This window comes from Camellia sinensis, chromosome 10, assembly GCF_055761805.1.
Source record: "Camellia sinensis isolate YWXY chromosome 10, ASM5576180v1, whole genome shotgun sequence".
NCBI classification, from domain to species: Eukaryota; Viridiplantae; Streptophyta; class Magnoliopsida; order Ericales; family Theaceae; genus Camellia; species Camellia sinensis.
The window spans coordinates 99,124,513-99,134,933 of record NC_138970.1 but is presented as its reverse complement, the minus strand read 5'-3'; the positions used below and the strand labels follow the sequence as shown (position 1 = coordinate 99,134,933).

The 10,421-nt window shown below is 30.1% G+C and overlaps 2 protein-coding genes across 2 annotated transcripts; both read right to left on the bottom strand.

The window, feature by feature from the left end:
- Window positions 1-6,579: 6,579 nt before the first annotated feature.
- On the bottom strand, window positions 6,580-7,322 carry LOC145800583 (uncharacterized). Its single transcript, XM_082890287.1, has 2 exons — window positions 6,827-7,322; window positions 6,580-6,740 (listed from the first exon to the last, which is right to left on the bottom strand). The coding sequence occupies exons 1-2, from the start codon at window positions 7,320-7,322 to the stop codon at window positions 6,580-6,582; spliced, it is 657 nt and encodes a 218-aa protein (XP_082746413.1).
- Window positions 7,319-8,051, bottom strand: LOC114292255 (uncharacterized). Its single transcript, XM_082890286.1, has 3 exons — window positions 7,987-8,051; window positions 7,865-7,905; window positions 7,319-7,767 (listed from the first exon to the last, which is right to left on the bottom strand). Exons 1-3 carry the CDS (start codon window positions 8,049-8,051, stop codon window positions 7,319-7,321), a joined length of 555 nt encoding a protein of 184 aa, XP_082746412.1.
- Window positions 8,052-10,421: the final 2,370 nt, after the last annotated feature.

Below are 10,421 nucleotides of genomic sequence, written 5' to 3'. Positions count from 1 at the left end.
ACACGTGTCATCCTTACATGCATTCTATGCTCTTGGCTTGCTTGTGGCCTAAATAAGTGTGAATTGTCTTCTTATCATTGTTTTTACTAAAATTGGTCACTAATTTTGAAAAATACATTCGATTAAAGGACAATCGAGTTTTCTTCTCTTTCTCGGGGTTAGGAAATTGATTTTGGGCTAATAACAAATTTAGAGGTAAAATGGTCATTTTTGTAAAAAGCTAGTTTTTTGCCAAAACAAGTTTACACAGCAATTCCAAATATTCTTAAACATTCTAAATATGAAGTAAATACTATTTTATTATTGGGAGGCCTACAAATGCTTGAAATCTTAGGATTTGTTAAAATGGGGTGTTTACAATGACGCTTAATTTTTTTAACAATACCACAATTTTTATTTATTATAATTCTTATTTTAGCCTTATACTAATTATTTTAAACAAATTTTAAAAAATAGAGTTAACGAGTATGACAAACTTACTTGTTTATCTCTCACAACTATTTTTGAGAGATTATTTAATTAATTTAGGTGATTTTGATACCAAATGGTCTTTGGTAATAAAATCATAAGCGTGAAAAAATAATTCAATTATGAAACTTAACACTGTTAATTCAATTAGGTCAAAGATGTGGAGTTCATTATATTTTTTCTAAATCATAAAGACAGGCAGTGTAATTTATCCCATTTCGTTAATATTGCCATCACATCTGGGCATGCAAAGCTCAAGCTCTTTGGATCCGATTTACAAATCAAGCATGTTTGATCCGAGAAATTCCCTATATGCATTTTATTACACATTTTTTAATATATGTTACTTTTTTGTAACAGATATTACATGATCTTTTAATAAAGTTACGACAATTTGTGATTCAAAGTTGAATTACGCATTTGTGAAATGGTACACATTTTTTCATTAAAACGTTTTTTAATTATAAAATATATAATATTATCATAAAAATGCATAACTTTTTCTTGAATCACAAATTATTGCCACTCTATTAGAAAATTACATAATATTCAAAAATACTTAACATATATAAAAATAAATAAATAAAAAATTACATAATAAGATGAAAATAGCACACACCTTGAGATGTGTATACCAAAGGGATTCTCTTGAGCTAATTTTCAATATGACTGGAATCATAATTTTTTAAGAAACTGAATTTTGAGACTAAATTTGGATTTCTTTATTTGGTAGATTTTTACCATGTGCTTAGATTTAAATTTATCTATACTTTATTTATACAGTGTTAGGTTTTTATTCTTGGCAATCCGCTTGACAAAACTCCTTTCAGTTGTAATTATATTCGATCTTTTATTTCAGTGAGGCTTTGAGTTTTAGATGCGATTCAACCCAAATTGTGCCTTGTAGAGAGATGTTTTAGAAATTAATTCTTTCTTGTTTGCCACTTCGCTGACTATGTTGGGGATTAAGCTGCCTAGTTAGCTCGCGGGAGTCAAAGTTGCTTGTCCACTCGAGCGGAGAACTTTGGTCCCCAGAAGCTTGACCAGTCTGTAAAAGTACTGGAAGTGGGGATTTTACGCTCGAGCGAGGTCCGCTCGAGCGGCCATTCTTGTGCTCGAGTAGAGAGCGCGATTCAGTTTTCTACAAATATGTGTTTTAATCATATTTTAGGGCACGACTTCCAGATATTCTTTGAGGGTTCTAGGGTTTTCCTCTGGAGCTATTTTGCTAGTTTTTTTGATGTTTGTTTGAGTTTAACTCATGGTTTGAAAAGTATATATCAAAGGGTTATTTGTTTTGTTCAATACAAAAGAGAATGTTGTTCTTCGGTGGATTCCGTGAAATTCGGGCGTGAAACTTTGGTGGATTTCGGAGTGGCTCATCATCGCGATTTGACATCGGCGTTGTGGATTCAACGTTGGGTAAGATAATTCCGAGGTGAAGATGGGGCTGGAAGAAGCACATAGTGGTCGGTTCAATTCGGGCGTGGATTCGCTGGGTAATTGAGAGTGCACTTATGTAATTCCTTTTGTCTTCTTAGTGGATTGTTTTGTGACTTTTGCCTGTGATTTTTTTATCAGAATTGGAGATGCTCCAATTGTGGTTTTCCACGTTAAAATCGTTGTGTCGATTTGTCATGATTGGTTGATTGGGATTGTTATTTACTGTTAAAAATTGATACATAATCAAAAATCAATATCTAGGGGATTTCTAGATTTTTCATATAGTATAAAAAAATCCTCTATTACTAATTGATAATTAGTTTTAAGTTAGTTACCTTCAATATGATAGCTTCAATTATCTCTTAATTTAAATCTTAGCCTTAAGTCTATTTTTCATCTTTTGTTCATATTTTTTTAGGTACAACATCATTTTCACATCTAACATCATCATCTAAAACTTTGCACCCATCCATCCTTTCTCTTTCGCTCACGTTTCATCTCATTCCCTCTCTACACTCTCCTATGTCTCTTTCTGTCAGCCTCACTTTCCAGATTTTAAATTTCAAAACACACATCCACTTCCCCTATCCTTCCAGACTCTTCTCACTCTCTCTCTAAGCTCTCATATCTCTCTTAAGGTTCCCAACCTCACTTCTCAATTTCCAGCCTCTCTTAATACTCTCTCTTTTGTCTTTTAGCCTCCCTTCTCCCGGCCCAAACCCAACAATCCGGCGATGTTGATGAACAAGGCCTTTGTTGTCATGACCGCATCCGAGAGCAACATTGAGGACTTTATTCCTCCGAAACGTCAACATTTCGGTTGAGAAATCGCCTACCATGAACAAATCGTCGCTGTATAATACCTAGTATAGACACTTCTGATGGCTATTGCAGCTCAGCGAGTCAATTTGGTTAGATCGGAGATTGGGTCAGTGTAAGTGTAGCATTTTCGGCACAGGGACCATTGGATCCAAACGAACCGTCGCCGTATGATACCTGTCGAAGTCACGGCCGGTGGTAGTGTTGCTATAGATAGTCGTGGATAAGGTTTTAGCCCTACTGCGTCGGCGTTGAAAAGGTGTTATGGGTTGGCAGTGAGGGTGGTTTCAGAGAGGGTTGTTGTCGATGAGGATGGTGTAACTGTACGGAGAGGGTGATTTCGGATTTTGATCGACAGTGAGAGTTTTTGAATCTTGGGTTGTTGTCTATGAGAGAGACTGTAGTTTTGGAAGAAACTGTAGGATAAGGGTTTGGAATTAGAGGGGTTGGAAGAGAGAGGTAGAGAGAGAAAGGAAAAAGAATGAGAAGCCAAACATTATTTTTATTTTATTTTATTTCTATAACCCGAGCATGCCCTAGATTTATAGGTTTATGTGTTTCATGCTCTTAAAAGTTAAGAGTATGCCCTAGATTTATGGGTTTTTGTAGTTAGTATAAAAAAAAAAATTTTAAAAAAAAGGAAAAAAAAAAAAAAAAGTAGGGAAGTGGGATTTGGAGACAAAGGGCATGTGAAAATGGTCATTTTTTTTTGTGTATGTGGGCATGTACGCGTGAGCGTGTGTTGGGTGGTGCTGCTGAGCTTGATTAGTCATGTTAAAAAATGTTTGTGGAATTTTTTTTTAGTTTACAAAGTTGAATTCAAAATTTAAATAAATAAAAAAATTGAAGTTGTTTGGTTATTAAGAGACGAAACATTATTAGAAATATTTATGTTTAATGATGAGATCAAAATATAATTGGAAGATGTTTTTTGGAAAATGTTTTTTTTCTTTACTGAACAAATTTGAATTCAAAATTTAAATTGAGTTTAAATTGGGTTCTGTTAACCAAAAAAATTGGTTTAGTTTTACTATTAAAATGTAATCTTTTCACAAGGAGAGATAAAAGAGATAATGGGATGGTGTGATTTGTTTAAAGACTGAAAAAGCGCACCTCAGTGACAAAGATAACATATTTTTATTTTCGGATAACTAATCGGACTTGTCTTTATATTTTCATCATCAAATTTTTAGAAACAAATTTGATAAGTTACATTTTAACTTATTAGTTTTATAGTCAATTATATTTTGATCTCAGTATTAATTATATCATATGTGCTTTTAGGTACGGACATACATTAGTATTTAATATTGAAAGAAAAGTGGGTTCAATTAGGTCAAAAATGTAGAGTTCATTATATTTTTTCTAAATCTTAAAGACAGGCAGTGTAATTTATCCCATTTCTTCAATATTGCCATCACATCTGGGTATGTAAAGCTCAAACTCTTCGGATCCGATTTACAAGTCAAGCATGTTTGATCGGAGAAAATCCCTATATGCATTTTATTACACAATTTTTAATATATGTTACTTTTTTGTAACAGATATTACATCATTTTTTTAATAAAGTTATAGTAATTTGTGATTCAAAAACGAATTACGCATTGGTGAAATGGTACACATTTTTTCATTGAAACATTTTTAAATTATAAAATATCTAATATTATCAGAAAAATACATAACTTTTTTCTTGAATCACAAATTATTGCCATTCTATTAGAAAATTACATAATATTAAAAAATACTTAACATGTATAAAAAAAATAAAAATAAAAAATTACATAATAAGATGAATATAGCACACACCCTGAGATGTGTATACCAAAGGGATTCTCTTGTTAAGGGCAGCGTTGATACATTTTGTACTTCTCACTTTGTTGATGTAAGTTTTTTACATATTTTTACTTTTTTCATCAATAAAGTTTCATTTTGCTAATTGAAAAAAAAAAAAAGGGATTCTCTTGAGCTGATTTTGAAGATGATTGGAATCATATTTTTTTAAGAAACTGAATTTTGAGACAAAATTTGGATTTCTTTATTTGCTAGATTTTTACTATTTGCTTAAATTTGAATTTATCTATACTTTATTTATATAGTATAAAAGATCCTCTATCACTAATTGATAATTAGCTTTAAGTTATTTACCTTCAATATGATAGCTTCAATTGACTCTTAATTTAAATCTTGGCCTTAAGTCTATTTTTCATCTTTTGTTCATTTTTTTATTACCGTCACATGGCATTCTTAGCATTGAAGTCTTTTCTTTTTTCTTTTTCTTTTTTTTTTTAATTTTTTAATTTTTTATGTGTATATATAACCCTTGACCATCTTATACCAATAAAAAGAAAACCACTCCCTCAAAGAGGGCTATATTTCTCCCAAATTTATATTTAAATCTGAAAAAACGTGAGGGACATATCTGGGGTCACTACAAGTCTAATTTCAATAATTCAAACCTTTCATTAGGTTTATTGGAACATTTTAACTTATTATTTTTATTGTATTTGTTTCTGAAAAAATAGACGTGTATGTTTTTCAAAAATAGATTATCTATTTTTTTAAAAAACAAATATAATAAAGTAAAAAATATTACGATTAACGAATCAATATAATTTTTTTATGAATAATATAAATTAAAAATATTACAAAATAAATCATTTAAGCATTAAAGTGAGACTCTAATAAATCACACTAACCTCAAATAGTCTCAAATTTACATTTGTGAAGCCAAACAAATCCCTTGGTAGTATTAACAGAGAGAGGACGTATAATTGATTATATTTTGGGTAGTATCAAAAGGTTAGAAGAATTGAAATCAAAGGAGAAGTCAACAACCACAAAAAATTTGATTTTGAAGTCATAAATGCTTTGTTACGCCTGACGAGAAGAAAGAAGATGAAAATATTAGAAATGAACGAGCAAGAATGACTTCTTTTAGCATTTGTTTTCAAAAAAAATTTATTGGCTCCATTTCTTAAGTAAAACATTTTTTCTTTTATGCTTCTTTTATGATTAAAGCATTGACGTTAGAGGTCGAAAATTAAAATTCGTGAAAAAAAAGTAGCTTAAATTGACTCTTTTGAAGCTTTCGCTTTCAAGTTTCCAACTATTCTAATAATTATTTATTCAAAAGTGATGATAGGCCCAATCAAGAAGGTAAGAGAGAATTTAGAGAGAAAATCTAGATCAATCAATATTTTTTATTTCTAAAATTGGTTACAAGTGATTATACCTATTCTAGATATAGATTACAATTTCACTCCACTCACATAATATCTTACATAAAAAAATAAAAAAATAAAAGTTTGTAAATATTGTTTCATGTTGTTATTGCTCTGAAAGTTGATTCCGAAAGTTAGAGAAGGGCTTCAAAAATGTTGACTAATGATAAACAAAGTTGAATTATAGGTTAAGTTGTTGCAAATAGTTTGAACTGTCTCAAATCGAAGGTGTAGCAAAAAGTTCAGATAATTTTACTTTTCTTAGCTATCTAATTTTGTTCCATTCTAGGATGAGAATGGTTTTTTTTTTTTTCATTTTTTTTTTAAACATAGAGAAATTTAGCCAAAACTCTTCCATTGAACTTTTATTTGGTGGAAATGAAAGCCCAATTTTTTTGTTTCATAAACCCCTTAAGGATGAAATACATAATTGAAAAAGAACAAAATAAAATATATATATATATATACAGTGGCGGAGCCAGGAATTTAATATAGGGGGACACCCATTAATTACAATCTCAAATTTTTTCTTCCCCAATCAATAACAATAACATAATAATAATTTTTCGAACAAATGTTAAACATTAAAAATTAAAATTCATTACAAAAAGTTTTAAATTTTAAACTTTTACAATTGACTTCGACGAGTTTTCATCTTTTGAAATCTTTCCATAATAGTATCATTGTCAATGCCATCAAAAATATCTCTCTCAATGTAGACAATCAAGCTATCATTCATCCATTCATCACCTATTCGGTTCCGCAACCAATTCTTCACAATATTCATAGCTGAAAATACCCTCTCAACAGTAGCAGTTGCAACAGGTAAGATTAATACTAAGTCAAGATCAAATACACCAATGGATGTACTTTGCCTCTTCCAATCTCTACCATTTTCTTAGCAAGATCGGCAATTTCATTCAACATTGAGAACTTACTACCAGATAGCATGTCGATAATATATGTATCAAGTTGGTCATTAAGTCCCATGAGCACCATTGAAGAAAATTCTTTGGGATAAAATTCAACAAGATGAATTAACTTTTTCCTGTCAAAACCAGAGAAAGAGTTAGATGGATTCAAAAATGCCACACAAAGTAACAACTCAGTGTTCGACTCAGTGAAACGAGCATTTAGTTCTTGAATTTGCATATCCAAAACAGTGTAGAATAACTCAGCGCGATAGTAATGTAAGTTTGTAATTTCTTGAACATTACACATTTTTCTCTCTCGAGCTACAAACATATCTTCAATTTGGGGAACATCAATTTCATGTTTTTCACAAAAAGATAAAATATCATCAAGTAAAGATGTCCACCCACTCTCCATCATCTTTTGGAGTCGTACTTTAGAAATTTGAACTAAATTCATGGCATTAACAATACCTTGATCTTTCTTTTAGCTTGCGATAACTCACTTGTAATAGCCAATATCGTTTTCATCAAATGAAGGTTGAATACAAACTCAAACGATTGAATTGAGTCCAACAATATACTTGCTTCTACTCGTTGTTCTGAATTTGAACGATCCTCCAAAATCATTTCAAGCACATCAATCACTGTTGAAAACATACTAGTCAAGCTGACTAAAGTACCATAGTATGAACCCCAACGTGTATCACCAGCATGTTTAAGATTAGTTTCTTGATTTAAGCCTTGCCCACTAGATAGCTCTCCAGTATTAAGTGTCTCAGCAACTTTTGCAGCTTGCTTCTTCCTAACAATATCTCGGCGTTTACATGATGCTCCAATAGCATTCACCACATTAGAAACCAAAGTGAAAAGTAAAGCAATTTGATTATGATTCTTTGCCACGGCTACAAGTGCCAATTGAAATTGATGAGCAAAACAATGAACATAATATACACAAGGATTCTCTTTCAGTATAAGTGTTTTAAAGACCACTGAACTCACCTTGTATATTACTAGCCCTATCATATCCTTGACCTCGCAATCTGAAAATAGTTAATCCAAGTTTGGAGAATAAATTTTCCATAGCTTATTTAAGCGAGAGAGTGTTCGTATTAGCAACATACTCAATACCCAAAAAGCGCTCAATCACTTGGTCTTTTTTGTCAACATATCGTATTACAACTGCCATTTACTCCTTGATTGATATGTCACGGGCTTCATCAAAATAAAAATTCATAATCAAAATCTCAAACCCCCCACAAATCAAAATCTTCAATTTTAATACAAATCAAAAAATTTAAATTAGCACAAATCACAACAAATCAAAATTTTTAATTTTAGCACAAATCATAACAAATCAAAATCCCTAATATAAATATTAATCACTGCAAATTAATATTTTTAATTTTAGCACAAACAACAACAAACTAAAATTCCTAATTTTAATATAAATCACCACCAATTAAGATTCATAATTTTAGCATATCAAAATATCTTATTTTAACTTAAATAATAACAAATAAAAAAAATTTACAAATCAAAACTTAACAAATAATTATAAATTAATACTCATAATTTTTATTTAAAAGTTAAAAAAAAATAATAAAGTTACATGTAAACAATGAAGAGAAGATACCAAGGTTGTAGTATGGTCCCAAATCTGTGTTTTGTGATCCTAATTTGGTGAATCGCGAGTCGGTAAATTACAAAACAGCAAAGGGAGACAAAGAAGACAAAGAAAATATGAAGATACTTCACAAGTACTGTGAATAAATAAAAAAATAAAGAATTTCATAGACTTATAGGATTTTAAAGTTTTAACCTTATTATAACTGGAGTTGTGTGTACTCATCTAAAAAAAAGTTGTGTATCAATATTTGATTGGGATTGAGATTCCTAAAAAAAAATAAAATAAATAAAAATACAAACATGGGCGTCTAGTGTGTCGTGTGTGTGTGAGAGTGGTCAGTGGGCTTAAATGTGTGTGTGAAAGTAACGGCAGACAACACTTTTAAAATGAAAAAAAAAAAAAAAATTTGCAAAAGTCCCAAGCTCCCTCCGCCCCTATAAATATATATATATATATATATATGTATATATATTTTTTTAGACAATATTATCAGACTAACATATTACCGTTTATATCAATTTTGACGGTAATAATTTTTATTTTTATTTATTTATTTATTATTATTTTTTAAAGAATTTCATAATCAAATGGATCTTATTATTTAATAGATCTTAATGAGAGAATTTTAAAAATACTAATTTTATTAAAAACAGACATCTACATCAAAAATTATTGTATTTGAAAATTTAATATTTTGGTAATAGTGATATATGTTAAATTTTTTTAAAAAAACTTTTTATACTTATTTTTAATGTATTAAAATTTTATTATAAGGGAGTTTTTATCAAATCTTCTTTTACTTAATGACAAAGTTTGATGTATATATATATATATATATATAACTAAAAATCATGCCTCGTAATTGATTTAGATTAATTTTTAGTTGACTACTACTCATGTGTCTTATTGGAGGATCAATGAAAGACACCCTCTTCTAACATTTTATTCTATTTTAGGATGACAACGTGTTTTCTATTTTTATTACTAAATGACAAAGTTTGATATACATAACCAAAAATCTTAAGTCATAATTAGTTTAGACTAATTTAGTTGACTACTACTGCTACTCATGTATCTTATTAGGAAATCAGAGAAAGATAATCTTTTCTCAGCCTATGGTGGTGGGCGGCGTACTTTTTATTGAGTTTAAGCTTGAGTTGGGATCTTTAAAATAATTTAAAAAGTTGAAAATTATTCAAAATATTAAAAAATTATTACGATTTATCAAAAAAATATTAAAAAATTAATTTTATACAAAATTAATTTTCAAACAGCTTTGACGTTCCACAGGCGCAGCTGAATTTTTGAAAAAATTGCACTGATTTAGGTGCACAATAACACTGTGCTGTTCGGCCCGTGGGGGCCATTATGGGTCCCATTTTAATAATCTGAACCGTTTTATATGTAGAACTCGTTGAATACTATATACTTATAAAAAATCATGTTGATCGGATATCGGCAACTATATGATCAAATCAGTTAAAATTTATAAAATATATGGTGTTATAGTTAATGGTTGAAAAAAACTAATCCGATTAGATAGCTATCGATATCCAATCAACGTGATTTTTTCCAAGCATATAGTACTTGACAAGTTCTACACATCGAACGGTTTTGATTAGCAAAACGGGACCCGTGGTAGGCCTCCACGGGCCAAACAACACCTTCAATTCACTGCCCAAAAATCAGGGAACCATCTCCCCCTTACTCTGCACATGCTATCCCAGCCTATTCCATCACAATCTTCTCCTATACACTAATTTATACAATTTTTAATACAGATCTTTTCGTAAAAAGTCAAAAAGTTATCCCAAACAACCATATTTTTTTCCTTAACTTTTTAGTCCAAAAAGTCAAAAAGTACACTTATTTAGGACACCCTAAAAAACCCCTAGCATATTATTCACACCGACTTACTTTATTGATATA